A 26,422-nucleotide genomic window follows, 5' to 3' on the forward strand; every position below is an offset into this window, starting at 1 on the left:
TCATAGTAATCCTGTCTTTTCAGACTCCACAGGAGTGTAAACATAAAGACACACATTGACATATTATCTCTCTTCTAATCTTGTTCCAGTGCAAAACTGGAAGAGAAGCCGGAAACTGGATTTCCTGGGCATCCCGACGTACTGGGGATCAGGACTCGCTGAACATAATGAACTCAGGTATTGACGAAGCCACCACTTAATGGACAAATGTTCATCATCGTATGATTAGATGATGACCATAAAAACAACATCAGCATTTTCTCTGCATTTTACAGTATTACTGTGGGTTTTGTTTCTAATATGTTGCACCTTAAGATGGCATTATTATTATTCAAATGGAGGATGTTGTTGTGACGGGAGCATTTGGAGAAAATATCAGCAGGTGCAAATAATAATAGCAGATTTAGTTCCTTAGACCCCGTTTACACCCCGTTTTCTGACTGTCTTACTTAATGCTAAACTTTTAGAAGTATATAATGTTACAAATGTTAGATATTGTCTGTGAATATTATGTTAAAAATCATCCTTTTGACCTTTTTTTTACCTTGGTAAGACTTAAATAAAACAAAGAAATATGTGTTTTATAAATAAAATAAAAAGCACTGACTATTATGTAGAATTTATTGCAAGGTTTGAGAGTTTTTAGAATACTCTTAAAACCAAACAGCCATCTACATATCAGGAACTAGGAGATGGGATGTTTATTCAGAATTCGAAAAAAAAAAAAGATTTTGACCTCTGATGCTGTCCTCTCCCTCTCAGGTATCGTTTTATGGTCATGGACCGACTGGGCAGCGACCTCCAGAAAATCTGCGAGCACAACGGAGGTCGACTGAAGAAGGCCACCGTTCTCCAGCTCGGTCGAGGACTGGTGAGATTATCTTCATGTTTAATGTTCATTGATTGTTGTATAAAGAAGCTGGAGGTCACCAGCCGCTTGAACGGATAATGACCCCTCTTTACCATGAGGTGAACAGAACATGCATTCACTTCTTTTTCATTACATTCTGCTCATCATAATTGTTTTTTGTGTGTGTATTGTCTGTTTCCGGCCTGTGCTAGGTGGACGTACTGGAGTATATCCATGAGAACGAGTATGTCCATGCAGACATTAAAGCTGCCAACCTCATGCTGGGTTACAGAGACCCTGAACAGGTTAGTCCATTGTAGATCTCCACTGTGGTTTTTAACGAGGATTACGTCTCTAAGAAGGACAAGGATACATTCCCTTTATTTGTTGAGTGACTTTGTAATTAGTAATGTTTGTGTGTGTGTGTGTGTGTGTGTGTGTGTGTGTGTGTGTGTGTGTGTGTGTGTGTGTGTGTCCTGTAGGTCTATCTCGCTGACTATGGGCTGTCCTACAGATACTGTCCTGATGGAGTTCACAAAGAATACAAGGAAAACCCCAAGAAGGGCCACAATGGAACCATCGAATACACCAGCCTCGATGCCCACAAAGGAGTCGGTAAGCCTTCCAAGTCATAAAGTATAGATGACCAGTTGATATGAATATCATGTGTGGCAAACTGGTTCAACAGAGATAATACGCTGTAGTAATCACAACGTGCAGCAAGCTTCATGGGTAATGGAGTGCATTCTCCCCACACTGAAGCAGCCATGAAGTAAAAATCTGCCAAAAAAAATCCCCGAACATAATCATCAATTTGAATAAAGTGATTCATCAGAATTTTTTTTTTATTAAATCAACTTTATTTATTGAATATAACTCGTCAGTGGCTGCCTCCCTTTGTGTGCGTCAAGCGGGAGAGCAGAACAGTTATTAAACCGCAGTGAAAAATGTTGTTTTTGAAAGGCTTAACCAGTGGGCAACCTTCAGGTCTGAAAAGTGAAGCTGAAGTGCCTTAAACTTGCATTATTTCTATCAGCCAGCAGGGGGCGACTCCTCTGGTTGCAAAAAGAAGTCTGATTGTATAGAAGTCTATGAGAAAATGACCCTACTTCTCACTTGATTTATTACCTCAGTAAACATTGTAAACATGAGTTTATGGTCTCAATCTCTATTTTCAAGTCTTCTTCAATACAGCATGATGTTCATTTAGTAAATTATGGTCCCATTTAGAGTCAAATAGACCATAAAGCAGGGGATGCTTTAGGACGTGGCTACCTTGCGATTGACAGGTCGCTACCACGGCATGGTAGACGTTGCGTCGCCTCCACGTTGTCAAAATCAGCTAAATATTCAGCTATGACATTTAAAATCTTTTAGATAACACTAAGCTACGTCTTCTGTACTGCAACACAACAAACTCTGACAACACCAGTGGTCCCTTGGCACTCCTCTCTCCACTCTCACTCAACTTTCCACCGTTGTCTTCCGGCAACAAGTCACATGACATAACAACAAACAGGAAGCGAAAGGTAAGAAAAAGGTTTAATTTCTCTGTAGCGACACTTAAAATAACGACCTGAGCCTGTCGGTGACAAAAACAAGCATTTGTAGTGGACCTAAACTGATGGTACCAGGTTGCCACAAATGATTGCATTACAGCTTGTTTAGTCGCTTCAGTCTGTGTTAGCCAAATCAAGTAGGTAATTTCTAAAGTTACAATCTTTTTGTCTCCAAAATTCCTGCTTTTTCCCCTCACTGGATGGTGTTTTTCCTTGCTGAGTCACTTGCCGGAACATATCCACCTCGACTCAGCAAGGAAAAATACCAGCAATAAACCGACACACAACCACCAAGATGATTTGTCCATCCCAGACTCCTGATTTTACTACTGGTGATTTTAGTACTCCGTAAGTGTGGGAGGAATGACAGGTCCTCACAGTTGCCAGTATTTAGGTATTCTAACAGTATCTATATTAACCCTACCATAAGCTCTGTCCTTTTAGTTGGCAGTCTTTGTTTGTCAATACATGTAAAACAGTCCCGTCTCTCCGCCCCGCTGCCCTCTGCCTCCCTCGGCTGATATTGGGAACACATTAACTGGCAAATTGCCTACATGCTCCCTCTCTTCATTGACCATCGATTCTCCTTCCGCTGCCCCTGCTGAATTCCCCGGTACCGTCTCTGTTTAACAATTCCCTAATTAGCTGAAGTCATAACCTGCATCGTGTATTCATCCTCCATTAATTAAGGGCTTTGATGTTTGGTAAGAGGGGAGGCCCGAGCCACAGATAACCTCCATGAGCTCCACGCCGCCCGACTCCACTACCCTCCAGTTCGATATTGTGAGTTAGCATGGCTCAGACTGCCTAATCGCCGCGGTAGTGTTTCTATCAACACGGATCGATAAGTAAAAGAGGGGCAGAAAATGTCCTGTCAGCAATAACTATCAAACGGAAGTCATGTCAATTTTAATATGATTTTGAAAAGAGTGGGAGAAAGTTGAGCTGTAAAAATTGTGATGCACGTTTTTGCTACTCCACACGAAAAAACGAGGGCTGTTAGTCGATTAAAGTAGTTAATCATGATTAATCGCACATTATTTATCTGTTCAAAATTCACCTTAAAGGGAGATTTGTCAAGTATTTAATACTCTTATCAACATGGGAGTGGACAAATATGCTGCTTTATGCAAATGTATGTATATATTTATTATTGGAAATCAATTAAGAACACAAAACAATGACAAATATTGTCCAGAAACCCTCACAGGTACTGCATTTAGCATAAATAATATGCTCCAATCACAACATGGCAAACTGCAGCCCAACAGACAACAACAGCTGTCAGTGTGTCAGTGTGCTGACTTGACTATGATTTGCCCCAAACTGCATGTGATTATCATAAAGTGGGCATTACTGTAAAGGGGAGACTCGTGGGTACCCAGAGAACCCATTTTCATTCACATATCTTGAAGTCAGAGGTCAAGGGACCCCTTTGAAAACGGCCATGTCAGCTTTTCCTTGCCAAAATGTAGCGCAAATTTGGAACGTTATTTAACCTCCTTCACGACAAGCTAGTATGACATGGTTGGTATCAATGGATTCTTTAGGTTTTCTCGTTTTATATGAAACCAGTCACTTCACTCTAGCTTTAAAACTGAGCTCGCTACAACCTAAAAATTGCAAGTTGCGTTAATGCGTTAAAGAAATTAGTGGCATTGAAATTAAATTTGCGTTAAAGCGTCATTATCGCGTTAACTTTGACATCCCTAGAAGAAACACATACAAAGTAAGCATCCATCTTTCCACTCCTAGTGGAGCTACAATTGTGCTGCAAGCCCCATAATACTGTAGTTTTAAACACAGCTCCGTGCCTGCATTACAGTAGAAACCTGCAGCGATGGGAAGAAAACAGTAAAGTGCGTATCTCTCTGGATATTGTCATCTTTTAAGTGTTAGAGTATTTTTCCCACTGTGCATCGAGATTATGACCGAGGACCAGACCCCTTATCTGCCCTCCTCTGACCTCACGGCACCAATCCCCGCAAAGATGTTGACAGGTTGCCATGGTGAGGTTTTGGCGAACGCAGCTGGCGAACGGCGGGCCTTTGAACCTCGAGCTAAACGGTGTAATTACCACCATTCGGTGGGCGTCCAGCGGACAGAAGACCGTCTCCGAACGACAAGACTGTGAAGCGGAAGGGTTAAGAGTGTGACACTGCAGCATGCTTTAGGGAATCTGAATAACAATAGGAGATAATTAACAACAACACCATCGCCGCCTCACCTCCCTGTCTAAACGTGTGAGCGTTGCGCGCGTGCGTGTGTGTGTGTGTGTGTGTGTGTGTGTGTATTTAAGTGGGTGTTCTGTATTTATGTATTGTGCATGTGTGCGTTTGTCAAGCATGTCTCTACTCCCTTTGAGTACAGTTTAAGTGTGTATGCGAACGCACATGCATCTCTCTCCGCACTGTCCTGTGTCATTCCTCACACGAGGGCATTAAATACAGAAGAGCAGACGCACAAAACACTATTATGAGCTTTGATAACGTGCCCAGAGCACGCACAGAGGGCAGCGCCGCTTAATGTAGTCGTTGATCTTTTTAATTGTTAATCTATTATGGCACTCTGGGAGTTGCAACACTTTTTTTTCCCTGTGTCAGTATCACATGTATTTTTCATCTTTATTCTCCTTTAACGGGCTCTCAGCAGCAATGAAGTGCTGTGCAATTATTTACAACAATAGGACGCCACACTGTAACGCTGACTTAATGCATACTTTACACCCACAAGGGCAAACAGACCCAACTCTTGTTATCGGAGTTGTTGAGATGTAGCGTGGCAGACAATGGCAGTGTCATATTTGGACCTAACGTATCGTTGACACTTGTTGCTGTTGTCATTCCGTGTTTGTGCATACCTGTTTGCTTTAGAAAAGTGAAAGTCAACTCAGTCAACTCTAGTTTTACTGGTGGCTAGGGATGTCATGAGAACCAATACTTGACGGTATTTGTTTTTCTACAGTACCATAGGTATGGTAGTTACTGCCAGGGTTTAAGACTAAAGGTGTCTGATTGTCCTAGGGACGATAGAAAATTTGTTTGGGAAGCCCTGAACTCACTATCGACGCGTCCAGGGGACACACCCTACTCTTTCTCTGATAATGCTAAATTGTGAACAACAAATCAATGTTGAAATCCGCAGGAGGAGAGCTAGCAGCTAACGTTAACTAGCTCTCGTCCAGCCGATTTCAACACAGGAGTTGCCACATTATGATACGTTCAGGGACTTGTTCAGTAAAAATGAGTATTGGGGGCAAGTCATAATCAAGTCAGCACACTGACACACTGACAGCTGTTGTTGCCTGTTGGGCTGCAGTTTGCCATGTTATGATTTGAGCATATTTCTTATGCTAAATGCAGTACCTGTGAGGGTTTCTGGACTATATTTGTCATTGTTTAGTGTTGTTAATTGATTTCCAATAATAAATATATACATACATTTGCATAAAGCAGCATATTTGCCCACTCCCATGTTGATAAGAGTATTAAATACTTGACAAATCTCCCTTTAAGGTACATTTTGAACAGATCAAAAATTTGTAAATTTGCGATTAATCACGATTAACTGTGGACACTATAGCGGCACGGTGGTGCAGTGGTTAGCACTGCCGCCTCACAGCGAGAGGTTCAAACCCGGCTTTGGGCCCTTCAGTGTGGAGTTTGCATGTTCTCCCGGTGTTAGGTTTTCTCCGGGTTCTCAGGTTTCCTCCCACAGTCCAAACACATGCAGGTTAGGTTAATTGCTGACTCTAAATTGCCTGTATAGGTGTGAATGTGAGCGTGAATAGTTGTCTGTCTCTATGTGTCACCCCTTCAAACCCATATTAATTAATAAAAAATAATCTCCTTAGAACCCCCACATGGTTTCATACCCTCAATGTTGAGTTGAGTTGTTGTTAGGTTTCTGATGCCCACAAGGAAACACATCAGCCAACATCACTCCTCTCAAAGGCCCTTCCTATACAGTCAGTGTCAACATCCAGTCTTTAACCACCTCTCCCATTCTGATCTCCCTCATTGATTGTTGAGCCCCCCCGCTGGGTCCAAACACTTTCCTGTTCCCTGCTAACCCCAGAGTTTTTTATTCAGGCACACCTCTCAACATTTATTTCCTTCAAGTGATTTCCTTTCTTCTTGCACTCTCCTCATCAACACACCCCTAAACTACGTCTTGATATTCTGTCCCCCCACGTTGAAGATCCCAGCTATGATGACATAGTAAACAAAAAAAAAAAATAGTTCTAATACAAATTTGTTAGCGTGTAATCAGATTACTGCCCACCCATTCCATGTAATCTGGTCCTGTGCGGCAGTGACCACGCTTCTTCTTTAGACCAGCCTGTTGGCTTGGGGAGGATCAATGCCGGCCGTGGCTCAGGGAGGAGATTTCTCCCCTCTGATGGAGCCAGTCGATAGGTAATTTCTCCGGAGACGTGTGGCGGCCGTTACAGTATTGAGCTGCTAAAACTCCCCGGGCTCGACCCCTCTGGATGGACTTGGTCGACAAGTATTGATAGACCTCACACATTAATGTAGACCCCTGCAATCACACACTCGCAATAAGACGCAAACACACTCTGGACTTGTTCTTAAAGAAGTCTTAGTACACGTGAAATCACACTGGTATCATGCATGCAACTTTTCATGTCTTTATTAAATTCCCTAATATTGAATTGAAGGAGACATTTACAGTGCAGATACACAGCTGATTACAGTGCTCTTAATTAAGGCTGTCAAAGTTAACGCAAATTTGTTCTAACGGCACTAATTTCTTTAACGCAACTTGCGATTATTAGGTTGTAGCGGGCTCAGTTTCAGAGCTAGAGCGAAGATACTGTACAGTATTAAATACTTGACCAATCTCCCTTTAAGTTACATTTTGAACAGATAAAAAACGTGTGATTAATCACATATAACTATAGACAATCATGCGATTAATCACAAATAAATATTTAAATTGATTGACAATCCTCATTTTTTTCTGTTTGGATTATGTCAGAGGTCTGGTTTCATTAAAATAGGCTACTTTACTGTAAGAAGAAATAACTGAAAAAGTCAGTCAGAGTACTCTAGAGTGCTTTTTATCTCAGCGAGTGGGGAGCCATGATCATCATAATCATCATCATGCTATTCTACTCTATGAAATCTCCCTGTCATTGTATCCCAGCTGAATTCACACAAACAGACTGTAAATCAACAGCAGGGATCTGCTCTCAGAACCAGTTTCCATCTTCATCAGTCTCCATCTTGTTAGGCCAAACAAAAGTGTCCCAGTTACAAGAGACACGGTGTAAGAGGTGTAGTCTCTGCTCCACTGTTCTTGATTTATTCGTGAATCATAAATCTGCTACCTCATGCCAGAGCTGCAAATGGTTCTCGTGTCCAGCCTTGACTCCTCTGGAGAAAGATCTGTTGTTTGAAAACACTATACAGTGACTCTTTGTGATACGAGTGCAACAACCACTGACTTTTGTTCTGCTGCTTTTTTTTTGTATTTTCTTCTCTCGTCTTTGTGGAATTATTCTATTGATCTAAAAAAAAAACAGAGAAGAACAGCTGAGTTGAGCTTTGACCAACTCGTGTGAAAGCTTTCACAAGCACAAACCTTTAATGGAGTCAGAGGTGATTTATGGATGAAAGAATATTAATGGTAGCAGGCTGTTATATTATTATTTTGTCTGACCACCTCATCTTTTTGTCTCTTCATAGCTCCATCTAGACGTGGTGACTTCCAGATTTTGGGTTTTTGTCTTCTTCACTGGTTATGTGGGTCTCTGCCTTGGGACAAAGTTCTGAGGAACCCAACTCAGGTCCAGGAGGCCAAGGACAGGTAGGTAGCCACTTGTACTGTTTTTATAGCCCAGATTTAACAGCCCGTAGCGAAACGTGTTACGGGGGATATACACTAACCATAGACTGTATAAAAGAAGCGGACGTAGCCACCGTGATGTCATCCATTGGTATGTGGAAAATCATTTTGAAGCCTTGAGTTTGGCCATCGCCATCTTGGTTTCTTTGAAGCCAGAAGTGACCATTTTTGGAGGCGAGGGTGAAGCTGGGGAAGAGCCAGGCCCGGTGGGGCCAGGAACCGTTAGCATAGCAAATGCTAAGTTACCAGTTGACGCTAGCTAGCGCTATTAAAGCTGAAGTAGGCGAGATTGGAGCAAATATGATTAAAAAAAAAAAGAAAGTGATTTTTGTAAAACGGTGGCTATATCGTGACAGTAGTACATGTAACAGGTAACCTGAAAAAAAAATCATGTGCCTCTGTGTCCTCCGGTGCTCCTAACGGCATCTGCAAGATTTCACGTACCGGAGGAAAACAAGCAGTAAGAGCTGATCTGAGGTCTGCTGTCCATCTGCTGTCTATGAGAGCCGGCTGTCAATCACTCGCGAACTCCGACAAAACGGTTAAACTAGGCAGCGCTGATCAAATATGAATCAATATTATGTTACGTTAATGCCTATTTCTCGCCTCCAATGTTTTCAGAATCATCTTGTAGTGCACGGTTTAGCTGAAAAATTAGAAAGTTTGTGATGCGCCGCCGCCATTATGAAATCTGGTGAAGGAACGCCAAGTTCCCGTCACATGACCAGAGCACAGCCAATAGGAACGCTCTCTCAATGAAATGACCTGTGATTGGTCAAAGTCCCCCGTCATGGGCTAGATTTTTTAAAGCCTGAAAACAGAGCCATGAGGAGGTGAAGAAGTCTAGTTATCTCTCAGAACACTTGAATTACAACATGCTGAAAGGTTATTATGGGATTTTTGCCCAACGATGCCAAAAATATTCTGCCTACTGCAGCTTTAAGTACTTTGTGAAGCTTATAAACTTTATTTATTTATTTATTATTTTAGAGACGCTGATTTAACTCCACAATGTTTTTTTGAATCTGGAGATTGTGATGTTGTTATATTGTGAAGGTGTTGCAATACTCTGATACTAATAATTACAACAAGTATACTGTATGTACTAGCTGTCAGTGTTTTTCTGAACACCCTGTAGGACAGTTTGCTTTGACGTGGATTCAGCTTGTTCTCCTGCTGCGTTCTTCCCGCCCGTACTATCTACCGCTGACCTCCATCTCTCATAATGTTTCTGTCCTCACTTCCTCACTGTTTTATCTCCTCCTTTCTCTCAGACTGATGGATAATCTGCCAGACTCAGTCCAGCAGCTGTCAGTGAGCGGAGCCAGCACAGGTAAGCCGCGGGCCATCATTTACACTTCTTACGTTAAACTGAGAATTTGGAAATAAGACGGCGGAGCCCGTGTGCGTGTAATCTTCGGCTCTTTTAAAGGGAGATCCAGAGTAAAGGGCAGAGCCGAGACTAATTCAGGTAGTGGGCTGACATGCACAGGGGCATATGGGTAATATCTGTTGTACAATATTATTCCTGTATCCGGCTCACAAGCCCTGTTAGAGGTGGGAACAAAACCTTAGATATCCTCCCCAGAGATAAATAAAACATTAATTTTGGACCTGCCAATATTTTTTTTTAATGATTAATTCACATTAATAATGTTTTTTCATTTCGGTAGATATCTCTGCAATACAATACATAAACGTCTTTGACGCAACGTCACCGCTGCAACCTCTTCACATTCTGTTGATAATGTTTGTTCATTTTTTTGAATGTTTTAAACTAAAACTCCTGAAGCTCCTGAATAACTTTGTACCAATTGAGCAGCTGTCCCATTGACATGCCTTTCAAAGTTTGTCGTGTTTTTATCTCACCTCTTTATAAGGAGAGGTCACACCTGTGTGAGGGCTTAGTGTGTGATGTATGTGTTGGGTTCGGTGCTCCTCTGCTGACAAGGCCCGGCTGCCCGCCACAGATAAGAGCCGGGGTATGCATCAACTATGTGTGTGTGTGTGTGTATGTGTGTGAGATACAAGTTCTACCGCAGTATGTGTCATACACGTCGTCTGGCCAGTGTGTGATGCATAGTGGCTGTGTATGACACACACACACACACACACACACACACATACACAATGCATATCCATAGCTGTGCGCATCCCTAATCTACTCTCTGTGGGGAGATGTATTGCCAGGCTGGTTTATTATCTGGACTGTGAGACCTTCAGGTTCATCCTGCCTTTGCTGCTGCATGACTCAAGTGTCCCAGAACTGATTTTCATAGCGAGGAGGATTCAGCATTACTGAAGCTAAAATAGCATGTCTCAGTTTATAGTAGAATCAAACCAATGTCTGATAAAAGCTTGTGCAACAGATGACATATCAAACTCAGTCCATTTTTTTTTCTGCAAGGTTAAACATTCTTACTTCAATCGTGGACTTTATTAGTTCTTTCTGTTTCTGTCTTCAGATGAGGTGGCTGCGTTCCTCAGTTATGTGAAAACTCTCGGCCACCAAGATAAGCCAAACTACCAGCGTGTCAAACAGCTGTTGGCCAGTGGTGTCACGGGAAGACTGGACTTCTCCGTGCCACGAGGACCTGCAGTTGGGTCCACCACCAAGGCACAAGATCCCCCCACCAGAGAAAAGGTAAAAACATGAATTTTAAAAATGGCGTTTTCATCTGTAAACAATTTGCGTCCACTTGAGCTTTTCCATGTCGTTTTGTAGAGATCTCTGTTAACATAAAAACAGATTTATCAAATCATTATTATATGACAAAGTCTGCTGTGTGTTCGGCTGTATGACTGATCACAGAGAAAGTTCGAGGAGACTAAAGGTTGTCCACTTATCTTTACTACCAAAACAGTAATGGCCTCATGCCATCGTTTTGCAAAAGCTACGTTTACCCCGTAGACACTGAAAACACCAAGCTGGCACTTTTAAGATTTACATGCACGCTTTTGTTTTGGAAATGCTCATTTTTTTTAGGGAGAAAAACGCTGTTTTATGTCAGATTCAAACCTGGAAGCGCCGCGATGCGTGGATAAACGCTGCATCATTCGTCAAACATGTTAACCAATTGGGCTGTTAACACAGGACGCGTCGCGGCCGGCTCGACCCTCATCGCCACACGGCTGCGAGAATGTCCCCCTCACCCTCATGTTCACGAGAATCACAACCACATCTGGAGCGAGTCCCCTCGTATCAAACTAGGGATGCAAAACCGAACCGTAAAAAAGTTAAATACCCGTCACTCACGTACAAACCGAACCGTAGGCTTGTTGAACCGCTGCACCGCAATTAAATACAGGCCTGCTAATTATTTGATGAGCCAGAAACACAGAAGAGACAATTTTCTGAACATAGTCCTACTTGACCATTAAGTAGCCTGCCTTATTTCATGTATAAAATCAGTGTTATGGCTTCATATAATACAGGAATATAATTAATTACTGTCAATCTATCTATTTATATATTTTAGAGCTCAAACACATTGGAAATGGTAATGTTTTCCTTCTCCCTAATATGCAAAACAAACCAAACCGTGGTGTACATCAAACATGCTCATAATGCTAATTATGTTCTTCTCGGGTTGCCCACCCAACCATAGTATTGCCTTCCCATGAATATTTTTACCCACTGTAACAATGGCAGAGGTTCACACATGTAGTTTGAAGTCATCCTGTTTGCCCTCATCATGTACTACTCATCAGCTCTTGTTAATTCAACTAGATACAGTCAAATGAACAGTACTGCCCTGTGTGTTTAAAACATGCACACGGGTTGCTTTTTTATACTTATATGTACATCTTGTATGACGTTTACTTTTTTCTGTCAGACTAACTGACACAATAAGTATTAATTATATTCCTATATTAATTTTTACACTGTATGGAGCACATACAGTAGACAATCTGAATGTGTTTTAGGGGGTGTGTGTGTGCTTGTTACAGAAAGTGTTAACACTTATTTATATGAAATATTTTTGCATTCAGTGAACATTCAACAACTTCATTGTTGGTCACAAAGATTCCTGTTTCCTCAGTTGAGTCTCTTAACCTCCAGAGTGGAGAAACATGACAGCATTAAAGGGGAGGTTTAACCTGCTCCTGCCCCCCCCCGACCCCCTCCAGTGATTATGTGAGCAGGTCTAACAGGTCTAACGCTGGAGGAGGACTGTGATTCCCCCTCAAATTCACCAGAATCACTTCTTGACCCCTCGGGCCCAGCGAGTGCCCTCTCAATGGCCCAATTTGAAGAAGTTGATGACATACACTTTCCCCAGCACAGGGTGTCTCCAATTATGCTCCTGATTTCCTCTCCTCTCCTTGTGTCATTTAATTTCCATGCTAAAGTGCTGGCCAGTTTGATCCCTAGTTAAACAGAAGTGGCCATTTACTGGCGGTTTAGTGCGGAGAGTAAATGTCAGCAGAGATAAAGGCCATTCAACGGGCATGTTCACTGAATCATTCCCCACTAGTGTTGGATAAATAAATGATTATTTTATGGATGATTATAGTGACAAAGTTTTATTAAAGACAAAAGTCAAACAAAAACAAATCTTATATTTTAGTGTCATCTGAGTGAAGTTGCTGTACAAAAGTTCAATATATAAGTAACAACAAAGTACAACTTGATAACACAAAACCATCGTCTCAACAGAAAGCAGGACGAGCCAGAGGGGCCTCTAAAGCCAAGGCTGTGGCCACCGTGGTGGATGATGATGATGATGAAGAAGAGGAGGAGAAGAAGAAGTCTAAACCAGTGCCAGCTCGCTACAAAAGAGGACCGACCCCCACTAAACCTCAGTCACAGGTAAGGGGAGAGGGAGGTAGCAAGAGCGAGCGAGATGGGTAGAGAGAGAGATGGTAGAGTAGAAGAGGGAGAGGTAGAGGGAGAGAGAGTGAGCGAGATGGATAGAGTAGAGAGAGGGGGAGAGAGAGAGCGAAAGAATGGTAGAGGGAAAGCGAGCGAGAGATGGGTAGAGAGAGCGAGATGGGCAGAGTAGAGAGAGAGAGATGGGTAGAGTAGAGAGAGAGCGCGAGATGGGTAGAGGAGAGAGAGAGAGAGATGGGTAGAGTAGAGAGAGGAAGAGAGCAAGTGATAGATGGAGGGAGATGAGGATAGATGAGTAGATAGAGAGATGGGTAGATGAGTAGAGAGAGAGATGGGTAGAGTAGAGAAAGAGAGAGAGAGAGAGATGGATAGATGAGTAGAGAACATCACAATCAGTCAAAATAATCACAATTACATATTTCTTCACAATCGTTGAGCCACTCTAATAACCCAGTCAAACAGATTCATGAATCAATAATTAACTGCTGTTTTTTGCTGTTTGCTCACAGAAGAAGGAAAATGGAGCTCCGCCTGCTGTCAGCAGATCACTGAGGTCAAGACCTGTGGTGGATTATGGAGAGGATGACAATGATGAAGCTGAGGATGAAGAAGAAGAGGAGGAGGAAGAGGAGGCCAGTCGTAGACCCACACAGATCGCTGCATGTTATCTGAGAGGCCCTCCAGTCGGCCCCAGAGATCAGCCCAAACAGGTGTGAGGCCAAGACGCCAGAGATTGTTTTTTTTTGTTAGTAATCCTTTGTAGAGATGTTTTAAAACCTTCAGCCTTCTTCTTGTGACTCAAGTTGAAGAAATAAACGAGTTATTACAGTAGAACTGTTCAGGTTACTGCCACATCCAAAAAAGCAACCGCTTCAATCACCCTCTTTAACAGAAAGCTAAACCCAAACGGGCCGGCAGGAAAACGGACGACCTCGCCGTGACCTCAGAGAGACGGGAACGACGACTCCACTCGCCAAGGAGACACCACATATCGACAAACTGGGACGCCAAGGAACGAACACACGTGGACGACAAGGAACGATGGGATGAAAGTCTGCTCCTCCACAATGAGGATGTAGACCAGCGGTGGGTAGGTCTAAAGATGGAGGAGGAGGAGGACTGGGATCTGAGCCCTGAGGGCCAGCGGGTGCTCCACCACATCGCAGGCTACAGCCATCGCCAGCGTTCCCACAGTGGCCTCCGCTATGAACACAGCTTCGGTGAACGAGAAGCTCCCAGACACCCACAACAGGAAGCTGCTCCCACACGGACCAATAGAATGTCTTCCTGGTTTGTCTTTGTGGGCGTCTTCTTTGTCCTGGGTGCCTTTTACGGCGTAGTATTAGGACAACATTGAGGGAAAAATAATTAATCTGAGATTTTGAGAATAAAGTCATAATATTATTAAGTAGTAATTTTACGTGTTATTTTAGAGGGGAAATAGAGCAGCGCGTGTGAAAATGAGAAACGTGGAGCATCTTGTGAAGTTATACTTTAGTTTACGTTTCACAAATAACTAAATCAGTATCAGGACCTTGAAAAGATTGTGCAAGGATCTGCGTTTAATCCGAAGAAAGAACCACACGGACCTGATGGGGAAACTGCCTCTTCTCTGGAGGAGGAAATTCCTTTTCTCGTAAAGTTATGAATTTATTCTTGTAATATTACGACTTCATTCTTGTAATGTTAAGACTTTTTTTTCTTGAAATAGTATGACTTTATTCTCATAAAATTACAACTTTTTTTTCTCGTAAAGTTATGGCTTTATTCTCATTATATTGTGACTTTTTTTTTCGTAATATTACGACTTTCTTCCCCGTAAAGTTATGACTTTATTCTCGTAATATGACTTTTTTTCTTGAAATAGTATGACTTTATTCTCATTAAATTACGACTTTATTCTCATAATCTCAGATTTCTTATTTCTCAATGTGGCCCTTCTACTCCGCCGTAGCATGTAAACCCTCTTGAGCAAGAAAACATTTCTACTAGTTTCAGCACGGCCTTTCCAAGCTGTTTCCCAAAGTCGAGATGGCGCCGACGGGAACACGGAGCCACTTCTCAGGATTTCTGGACTGCCATTTTCACAGTAATGGGCTGAAATAGAAGGAGAATCCTCAGTTTATCCTGCTTAGTAAATGTTCATCACAGTTAACATGAAGGATAGCTTTTGTGGAATAAAAAATGAAGTGGGCTCTCATTTCCGACTGGACTGTAGATGAAGGACTCCCGAATGCACTCAACACCATATGCACAAATAGTACCATCTTTGAATCCATGGCACGCTGTATTCACAGTATCGCATACTTTACTTACTCCTTTATCACACGAGGAGTAGCGTCGGTAAAACGGACTGAATGCGGCATATTGTTGTGAACACACTCGGCAGCCTTTCAGCAGAGAGAAGGTTACATTATGTATAGAGCCATGCTAATTAAAGTATGCTGAATGTCTATTGACTCTGCCGCGAAGGCCTTTATGAAGGCAGCTGTCAGTCGTGGTGCGAGGCGCAGACGTACCTTGCTGCAGTAAGGACACTCTCCGAAAACAATGTTGAAGCTCTGCCTGCTGGAGGGGAGCGCTCGCAGCCACTGAAGGGAAAAAGGAAAGAGACCACTATCAAATCATTGCTTTGGATCTGATGTGTCAGCGTGTCAAGTGATAATAACGCTTGTTTCAATGTACACTTATTACTGCACACTTTAAAACGGTATATAAATTGAAGCATTTTAATAGCCTTTATGTGGAACTTTATGATGTCTTCCTGCCACTTTTTTCCTCAGCTTTAAAAAGGAGATGTCAATAAGCTTAATCTCATTGAATACAGAGTATATAAACAGTAATCCCGGCAGTTGGAGCTCATTTCCTGTGTTGTGAACTGAGGTACTTCTCCATAGTCAGCCTATTACCAAGCCCCCAGGAACAGCGCCGGGCTGTGAAGCAAATTTTCATAGCGGCCAACGTGGTACTACAACAGCAAAACATTTTTTAGCCAACTAAGAAACTCAGTTTAAAGGTGCTAAACAGGACTGGGAGGATTTCTATTGCCTCTTAATGGCTCTCAATACAGCGAGCCACGGCTCACAGCGCTAAACACTTCAAACAAGGGCGAAAGTGCTGACAGAGATAAGTGTTTACCGGATGGTGTGTGCTACGTATCAGCGACACTGCCATTGGTCGAGACGGCGAAATCAGCTTTAACCGCCGTATGAGAGCAGTGCAGAGCGGAGGCCGTAAACTAGCCAGTGGGGCATTCACAGGTAGCAAAAGCAAACGCGACCACTTGGCTATGACTTTTTTTCATTAAATGTTTCGACATATTATAATACGACTTTTTTTTCACTTATTTCGACATACATGACATTTTTCGACATTCTTTACTATGACTTTTTTTTTTTTTTTTTCCGACATACTATGCTATGACTTTTTTCATGAAATATTTCGACATATTATACTGACTTTTCTATTACCTTTTTCATGAAAGTTTGACATACTATAATATGACTTTTTTTCATGACAGTTTTGGACATATACTGACTTTTTTCATGAAATTTTTTGACATACTATACTATAAGTTTTTTTCATGAAATTTTGGACATAATATACTATGTTTTTTTCATGAAATTTTTCGAAATATTTTACTATGACTTTCTTTCATGACATTTTTCGACATTCTTTACTATGACTTTTTTTCATGAAATATTTCGACACTAAAATATTACTTTTTTTTTATGAAATATTTCGACATTAAAATATTACTTTTTTCATGAAATTTTTCGAAATATTTTACTGACTTTTTCATGAAATTTTTCGACATTCTTTACTATGACTTTTTCATGAAATATTTCGGCATACTAAAATATGACTTTTTTCATGAAATATTTCGACATACTGAAATATGACCATGAAATTTTCGACATACTAAAATATGACTTTTCATGAAATCTTTCGAAATATTTTACTGACTTTTTTTCATATTTTTCGACATTCTTTATGACTTTTTTCATGAAATTTTTCGACACACTAAAATATTACTTTTTTTCATGAAATATTTCGACATTAAAATATGACTTCATGAAATGTTTCGAAATATTTTACTGACTTTTTCATGAAATGTTTCGACATTCTTTACTATGACTTTTTCATGAAATTTTTCGACACTTAAATATTACTTTTTTTTCATGAAATATTTCGACATACTAAAATATGACTTTTTTCATGAAATATTTCGACATACTGAAATATTACTTTTTTCATGAAATTTTTCGACATACTAAAATATTACTTTTTTCATGAAATTTTTCGACATAGTAAAATATTACTTTTTTTCATGAAATTTTTCGACATTCTTTACTATGACTTTTTCATGAAATTTTTCGACACTAAAATATTACTTTTTTTCCATAAAACATTTCGACATACTGAAATATTACTTTTTTCATGAAATTTTTCAACATTCTTTACTATGACTTTTTTTCATGAAATTTTTCGAAATATTTTCTGACTTTTTTCATATTTTTCGACATTCTTTACTATGACTTTTTTTCATGAAATTTTTCGACACTAAAATATGACTTTTTTCATGAAATATTTCGACATACTAAAATATGACTTTTTTCATGAAATTTTTCGACACTAAAATATTACTTTTTTCATGAAATATTTCGACATACTAAAATATGACTTTTTTCATGAAATTTTTCGACACTAAAATATTACTTTTTTTCATGAAATATTTCGACATACTAAAATATGACTTTTTTCATGACATTTTTCGAAATATCTTACTATGACTTTTTCATGAAATTTTTCGACATTCTTTACTATGACTTTTTTTCATGAAATTTTTCGACATACTAAAATATTACTTTTTTCATGAAATTTTTCGACATAGTAAAATATTACTTTTTTTCATGAAATTTTTCGACATTCTTTACTATGACTTTTTCATGAAATTTTTCGACACTAAAATATTACTTTTTTTCCATAAAACATTTCGACATACTGAAATATTACTTTTTTCATGAAATTTTTCAACATTCTTTACTATGACTTTTTTTCATGAAATTTTTCGAAATATTTTACTGACTTTTTTCATATTTTTCGACATTCTTTACTATGACTTTTTTTCATGAAATTTTTCGACACTAAAATATGACTTTTTTCATGAAATATTTCGACATACTAAAATATGACTTTTTTCATGAAATTTTTCGACACTAAAATATTACTTTTTTCATGAAATATTTCGACATACTAAAATATGACTTTTTTCATGAAATTTTTCGACACTAAAATATTACTTTTTTTCATGAAATATTTCGACATACTAAAATATGACTTTTTTCATGACATTTTTCGAAATATCTTACTATGACTTTTTCATGAAATTTTTCGACATTCTTTACTATGACTTTTTTTCATGAAATTTTTCGACATACTAAAATATTACTTTTTTCATGAAATTTTTCGACATTCTAAAATATGACTTTTTTCATGAAATTTTTCGAAATATTTTATGACTAATGAAATTTTTCGACTTTTTTTCATGAAATTTTTCGAAATACTAAAATATTACTTTTTTCATGAAATATTTCAACATACTAAAATATTACTTTTTTCATGAAATTTTTCGACACTAAAATATTACTTTTTTTCATGAAATATTTCGACATACTGAAATATGACTTTTTCATGAAATTTTTCGACATATTAAAATATGACTTTTTTCATGAAATTTTTCGACATTCTAAAATATAACTTTTTCCATGAAATTTTTCGACATTCTTTACTATGACTTTTTTTCATGAAATTTTTCGACATACTAAAATATTACTTTTTTCATGAAATTTTTCGACATTCTAAAATATGACTTTTTTCATGAAATTTTTCGAAATATTTTATGACTAATGAAATTTTTCGACTTTTTTTCATGAAATTTTTCGAAATACTAAAATATTACTTTTTTCATGAAATATTTCAACATACTAAAATATTACTTTTTTCATGAAATTTTTCGACACTAAAATATTACTTTTTTTCCATAAAACATTTCGACATACTGAAATATTACTTTTTTCATGAAATTTTTCAACATTCTTTACTATGACTTTTTTTCATGAAATTTTTCGAAATATTTTCTGACTTTTTTCATATTTTTCGACATTCTTTACTATGACTTTTTTTCATGAAATTTTTCGACACTAAAATATGACTTTTTTCATGAAATATTTCGACATACTAAAATATGACTTTTTTCATGAAATTTTTCGACACTAAAATATTACTTTTTTCATGAAATATTTCGACATACTAAAATATGACTTTTTTCATGAAATTTTTCGACACTAAAATATTACTTTTTTTCATGAAATATTTCGACATACTAAAATATGACTTTTTTCATGACATTTTTCGAAATATCTTACTATGACTTTTTCATGAAATTTTTCGACATTCTTTACTATGACTTTTTTTCATGAAATTTTTCGACATACTAAAATATTACTTTTTTCATGAAATTTTTCGACATAGTAAAATATTACTTTTTTTCATGAAATTTTTCGACATTCTTTACTATGACTTTTTCATGAAATTTTTCGACACTAAAATATTACTTTTTTTCCATAAAACATTTCGACATACTGAAATATTACTTTTTTCATGAAATTTTTCAACATTCTTTACTATGACTTTTTTTCATGAAATTTTTCGAAATATTTTACTGACTTTTTTCATATTTTTCGACATTCTTTACTATGACTTTTTTTCATGAAATTTTTCGACACTAAAATATGACTTTTTTCATGAAATATTTCGACATACTAAAATATGACTTTTTTCATGAAATTTTTCGACACTAAAATATTACTTTTTTCATGAAATATTTCGACATACTAAAATATGACTTTTTTCATGAAATTTTTCGACACTAAAATATTACTTTTTTTCATGAAATATTTCGACATACTAAAATATGACTTTTTTCATGACATTTTTCGAAATATCTTACTATGACTTTTTCATGAAATTTTTCGACATTCTTTACTATGACTTTTTTTCATGAAATTTTTCGACATACTAAAATATTACTTTTTTCATGAAATTTTTCGACATTCTAAAATATGACTTTTTTCATGAAATTTTTCGAAATATTTTATGACTAATGAAATTTTTCGACTTTTTTTCATGAAATTTTTCGAAATACTAAAATATTACTTTTTTCATGAAATATTTCAACATACTAAAATATTACTTTTTTCATGAAATTTTTCGACACTAAAATATTACTTTTTTTCATGAAATATTTCGACATACTGAAATATGACTTTTTCATGAAATTTTTCGACATATTAAAATATGACTTTTTTCATGAAATTTTTCGACATTCTAAAATATAACTTTTTCCATGAAATTTTTCGACATTCTTTACTATGACTTTTTTTCATGAAATTTTTCGACATACTAAAATATTACTTTTTTCATGAAATTTTTCGACATTCTAAAATATGACTTTTTTCATGAAATTTTTCGAAATATTTTATGACTAATGAAATTTTTCGACTTTTTTTCATGAAATTTTTCGAAATACTAAAATATTACTTTTTTCATGAAATATTTCAACATACTAAAATATTACTTTTTTCATGAAATTTTTCGACACTAAAATATTACTTTTTTTCATGAAATATTTCGACATACTGAAATATGACTTTTTCATGAAATTTTTCGACATACTAAAATATGACTTTTTTCATGAAATTTTTCGACATTCTAAAATATAACTTTTTCCATGAAATTTTTCGAAATATTTTATTATGACTTTATTTCATGAAATTTTTCAACCTTTTTTCATGAAATTTTTCGACATATTTTACTATGACTTTATTTCATGAAATTTTTCGACATTCTTTACTATGACTTTTTTTCATGAAATCTTTCGACACACTTAAATATTACTTTTTTTTCATGAAATATTTCGACATACTAAAATATTACTTTTTTTTCATGAAATATTTCGACATACTAAAATATGACTTTTTTCATGAAATTTTTCGAAATATCTTACTATGACTTTTTCATGAAATTTTTCGACATACTAAAATATGACTTTTTTCATGAAATTTTTCGAAATATCTTACTATGACTTTTTCATGAAATTTTTCGACATTCTTTACTGACTTTTTTTCATGAAATATTTCGACATACTGAAATATGACTTTTTTCATGAAATTTTTCGAAATATTTTACTTTGACTTTTTCATGAAATCTTTCGACATTCTTTACTATGACTTTTTCATGAAATTTTTCGACACTAAAATATTACTTTTTTTCATGAAATATTTCAACATATTAAAATATGACTTTTCATGAAATCTTTCGAAATATTTTACTGACTTTTTTTCATGATATTTTTCGACATTCTTTACTATGACTTTTTTTCATGAAATTTTTCGACACTAAAATACTTTTTTCATGAAATATTTCAAAATACTAATATTATTTTTTTCATGAAATTTTTCGACACACTAAAATTACTTTTTTTCATGAAATATTTCGACATACTAAAATATGACTTTTCATGAAAGTTTTCGAAATATTTTACTATGACTTTTTCATGAAATTTTTTGACATTCTTTACTATGACCTTTTTTCATGAAAGTTTTCGACACTTAAATATTACTTTTTTTTCATGAAATCTTTCGACATACTAAAATATTACTTTTTTTTCATGAAATATTTCGACATACTAAAATATGACTTTTCATGAAATTTTTCGACACTAAAATATTACTTTTTTCATGAAATTTTTCTAAATATCTTTTTCATGAAATTTTTCAACATTCTTTACTATGACTTTTTTTCATGAAATATTTCGAAATACTAAAATATTACTTTTTTTCATGAAATATTTCGAAATACTAAAATATTACTTTTTTCATGAAATATTTCAACATACTAAAATATGACTTTTTTCATGAAATTTTTCGACACACTAAAATATTACTTTTTTTCATGAAAGTTTTCGAAATATCTTACTATGACTTTTTCATGAAATTTTTCGACATTCTTTACTATGACTTTTTTTCATGAAATATTTCGACATACTGAAATATGACTTTTTCATGAAATTTTTCGACATACTAAAATATGACTTTTTTCATGAAATTTTTCGACATTTTAAAATATAACTTTTTTCATGAAATTTTTCGAAATATTTTATTATGACTTTATTTCATGACATTTTTCGACTTTTTTTCATGAAATTTTTCGACATACTAAAATATGACTTTTTTCATGAAATTTTTCGAAATATTTTACTATGACTTTTTCATGAAATTTTTCGACATTCTTTATTATGACTTTTTTTCATGAAATTTTTCGACATACTAAAATATGACTTTTTTCATGAAATTTTTCGAAATATCTTACTATGACTTTTTCATGAAATTTTTCGACATTCTTTACTATGACTTTTTTTCATGAAATATTTCGACATACTGAAATATGACTTTTTTCATGAAATTTTTCGACATTCTAAAATATGACTTTTTTCATGACATTTTTCGAAATATTTTATCATGACTTTCATGAAAATTTTCGACTTTTTTTCATGAAATTTTTCGACATTCTAAAATATGACTTTTTTCATGAAATTTTTCGACACTAAAATATTACTTTTTTTCATGAAATATTTCGACATACTAAAACATGACTTTTTTCCATGAAATTTTTCGACATTCTTTACTATGACTTTTTCATGAAATTTTTCGACATTCTTTACTGACTTTTTTTCATGAAGTATTTCGACATACTGAAATATGACTTTTTCATGAAATTTTTCGACATACTAAAATATGACTTTTTTCATGAAATATTTCGAAATATTTTACTATGACTTTATTTCATGAAATTTTTCGAAATATTTTATTATGACTTCATTTCATGAAATTTTTCGACTTTTTTTCATGAAATTTTTCGACATATTAAAATATGACTTTTTTCATGAAATATTTCGAAATATTTTACTATGACTTTATTTCATGAAATTTTTCAACATTCTTTACTATGACTTTTTTTCCTGAAATTTTTCGACACTTAAATATTACTTTTTTTCATGAAATATTTCGACATACTAAAATATTACTTTTTTCATGACATTTTTCGAAATATTTTGCTATGACTTTTTCATGAAATTTTTCGACATTCTTTACTATGACTTTTTTTCATGACATTTTTCGACACACTTAAATATTACTTTTTTTTCATGAAATATTTCGAAATATTTTACTATGACTTTATTTCATGAAATTTTTCAACATTCTTTACTATGACTTTTTTTCCTGAAATTTTTCGACACTTAAATATTACTTTTTTTCATGAAATATTTCGACATACTAAAATATTACTTTTTTCATGACATTTTTCGAAATATTTTGCTATGACTTTTTCATGAAATTTTTCGACATTCTTTACTATGACTTTTTTTCATGACATTTTTCGACACACTTAAATATTACTTTTTTTTCATGAAATATTTCGACATACTAAAATATGACGTTTTCATGACATTTTTCTACATACTAAAATATGACTTTTTTCATGAAATTTTTCGAAATATTTTATTGACTTTCATGAAATTTTTCGACATATTTTACTGACTTTTTCATGAAATCTTTCGACATACTATACTATGACTTTTTTTCATAACATTTTTCGACATACTAAGATATTACTTTTTTCATGAAATTTTTCAAAATATTTTACTATGACTTTTTTTGATGAAATATTTCGACATACTATGACTTTTTGTCATGATATTTTTACACATACTAAAATATGACTTTTTCATGAAATTTTTCGACACACTAAAATATTACTTTTTTTTCATGAAATATTTCGACATACTAAAATATGACTTTTTTCATGACATTTTTCGAAATACTATACTGTGTCTTTTTTTCATGAAATATTTCGACAAAATATATTATAACTTTTTTCATGAAAATTTTGGACATACTATGACTTTTTTTCATGAAATTTTTCTACATACTATACTATGACTTTTTTCGACATACTAAAATATGACTTTTTTCGAAATATTTTACTATGACTTTTTTCATGAAATTTTTCGAAATACTTTACTGTGACTTTTTTTCATGAAATATTTCGACAATATATTATAACTTTTTTCATGAAAATTTTGGACATACTAAAATATGACTTTTCATGAAATTTTTCGACATACTATAGTATGACTTTTTTCATGAAAATTTTCGACTTTTATCACTTTCTGACTTTTTTCAACATACAATATCAAGTCAAGTACAGTATGTCGAAAAAAGTTATAGTATAGTATGTCGAAAAAAGTGATAAATAAAAAGTAGTATATCGAAGAATTAACAAATGTCATAATATAGTACGTCAAAAAGTCATAGTATAGTATGTCGAAAAATAAGTCATAGTATGGTAGGTCGAAAAAAGTAATAAAAAAAAAAGTCTAATATGTTGAAAAAAATCATAAAAAAGTCTTAGTACAGTATGTCGAAAAAAGTGAAAAAAATGTATAGTATAGTATATCGAAAAAAGTTATAAAAAAGTCATAGTATAGTATGTCTTAAAAAGTCATAGTATAGCATGTCGAAAAAAGTGAAAAAAAGGTCATACTATAGTATGTCAAAGAAAAATGTGAATAAAAATGTCATAGTATAGTATGTCGAAAAAATTGATAAAATAGTGATAGTATAATATGTTGAAAAAAAGTGATTCAAAAATAAACAATGTCGATATAGCATAGCATGTCGAAAAAAGGGCGAAAAAAAAGTGATTAAAAAAGTCATAGAATAGTATGTCGATAAAAGTGATAAAAAAGTCATACTGTAGTGTGTCGAAGAATAAAAAAATGTCATAATAAAAAATATTAAAATTGATTCAATATACTTTGATATGGCTAGATCGGTACAGAACTCTGTATTCGACTCAAATTTTGAGAGGAATGAAAAATTCAGACTGTTTAAAAAAAACTGGAACGCCATCTACTGTAGTTAATACACTGACTACGGGTAAATACCTCATTCAACCCCACTTCAAAAAATCCAAAATATCGCTATTGCTAACTATCTCTTTGGATTCATGTTTCAGTTTTTCAGAACTATGGAAGCCTGCCTGAGGATAAGGAAATCTGTAGATGCTGCTCACACAGCTCTGTGTTTGTATGTGTGTGTGTCTTCGTACCTCATACAGACAGGCCTGGTGGAAGGGCTGGCCACAGCGAGGGTCATTACACACTTGATCAGGGATCGCGGCTTCAAGACGATAGGAGTAACAGATCCCACACTCAACGCTGAAGCTCTACACACACAAACACACAATAAAATAAATATTAGGCACATATACTAGAGCTGCAGACGCTTAAGATTTGGTGCAGGTCCTCTGTAACTACTTAGTGTTAAACAGCCTTCTAGTTAAAACTCCAGCGCTAACATCACCCTGTAACACCCCGAACTTTCCCACCGTCACACTTTTCTCTCTGCTCTCGTTTGCATTTTGGCATAATGAGAAGCTCCTGTTTTTCTGGAGCTATCCATTAAGAGAGAGGATGGCAGGTAAAAAAAAAAAAAAAAAAAATCAACATCTGGTCAACTCAACTTTTTTGCACTCCTCTGAATGTTAATGAAGCTGAGGCATTAATCACCGCGGCGACAGCGGATAAACACGACGCCCTTTTAACCCATCCGCGGAGAGGGGAGGGGGAAAGAACGAGTGTTTAAAAAAAAAGAGAGATAAATGGTTTTGCGTGATTAAAGCGATTTGATAGTGCAGAGAATTCTGCCATCTTTGTTATTCTAATGATCTTGTCTGTAAACAACCCAATTAAAGGAGAATTTGTGCCCACCTCATGGAAAAACAAAACACAGAGAGAAAGAAAAAAATATGGAAATAAACAGAAAAATAGGCAATAGCGTATGTCCGCCCCCTTATAACTTGAAGCTCAAACACACACAAGCAGGAGTATGCATGCATAGATGTAAACACGCACAGCTCCTTGAGGTAATCGTGATGGGAACGGACATGTTTGAAATGGAAAGGGGGCAACTGTGTCACATACAGATTTTTCGTGGGTGGCAGGTGACGGGAATTCGATCTCCAAAACATCCCGGAGGTTGTGCAAGACGCTGGAGTCCGGGTTCCTGCCAGCAGACCACAGACAGCTCCTTCACACACTAATTAACCACATGCAAATGAGCCTGCAAAGACACTGGGGGATGATTAGGAGACTTTCACCATTGGTATAAAAAAAGAAGAGGA

At 35.7% G+C, this 26,422-nt stretch overlaps 2 protein-coding genes across 6 annotated transcripts in view; one reads left to right on the top strand and one right to left on the bottom strand.

Annotated features, from left to right (window-relative positions):
- The window catches only part of LOC119496070 (serine/threonine-protein kinase VRK1-like), a 59,402-nt gene extending 44,514 nt beyond the window's left edge, over window positions 1-14,888 (top strand). For 3 of the 4 annotated variants that reach the window (XM_037783125.1, XM_037783126.1, XM_037783124.1), the window contains 10 exons: window positions 90-177; window positions 763-871; window positions 1,063-1,155; window positions 1,333-1,465; window positions 8,121-8,241; window positions 9,555-9,613; window positions 10,746-10,924; window positions 12,941-13,093; window positions 13,627-13,824; window positions 14,007-14,888. In XM_037783125.1, coding sequence (XP_037639053.1) covers window positions 90-177; window positions 763-871; window positions 1,063-1,155; window positions 1,333-1,465; window positions 8,121-8,241; window positions 9,555-9,613; window positions 10,746-10,924; window positions 12,941-13,093; window positions 13,627-13,824; window positions 14,007-14,471 — 1,598 coding nt within the window. In that variant the 3' untranslated portion in view covers window positions 14,472-14,888. Of the gene's footprint in view, window positions 1-89; window positions 178-762; window positions 872-1,062; window positions 1,156-1,332; window positions 1,466-8,120; window positions 8,242-9,554; window positions 9,614-10,745; window positions 10,925-12,940; window positions 13,094-13,626 lie in introns of all 4 variants that reach the window. The other variant, XM_037783127.1, reaches the window with a different exon arrangement.
- A 42-nt stretch (window positions 14,889-14,930) lies between these two features.
- fancl (FA complementation group L) overlaps window positions 14,931-26,422 on the bottom strand; it is a 35,065-nt gene continuing 23,573 nt past the window's right edge. For both annotated transcript variants that reach the window (XM_037783425.1, XM_037783424.1), the window contains 4 exons: window positions 26,223-26,304; window positions 25,349-25,465; window positions 15,634-15,705; window positions 14,931-15,211 (listed from right to left, as the gene is read on the bottom strand). In XM_037783425.1, the coding sequence (XP_037639353.1) occupies window positions 15,176-15,211; window positions 15,634-15,705; window positions 25,349-25,465; window positions 26,223-26,304 (307 nt within the window). In that variant the 3' untranslated portion in view covers window positions 14,931-15,175. The remainder of the gene's footprint in view (window positions 15,212-15,633; window positions 15,706-25,348; window positions 25,466-26,222; window positions 26,305-26,422) is intronic.

Source organism: Sebastes umbrosus, chromosome 10 (assembly GCF_015220745.1).
Source record: "Sebastes umbrosus isolate fSebUmb1 chromosome 10, fSebUmb1.pri, whole genome shotgun sequence".
Taxonomy (NCBI): domain Eukaryota; kingdom Metazoa; phylum Chordata; class Actinopteri; order Perciformes; family Sebastidae; genus Sebastes; species Sebastes umbrosus.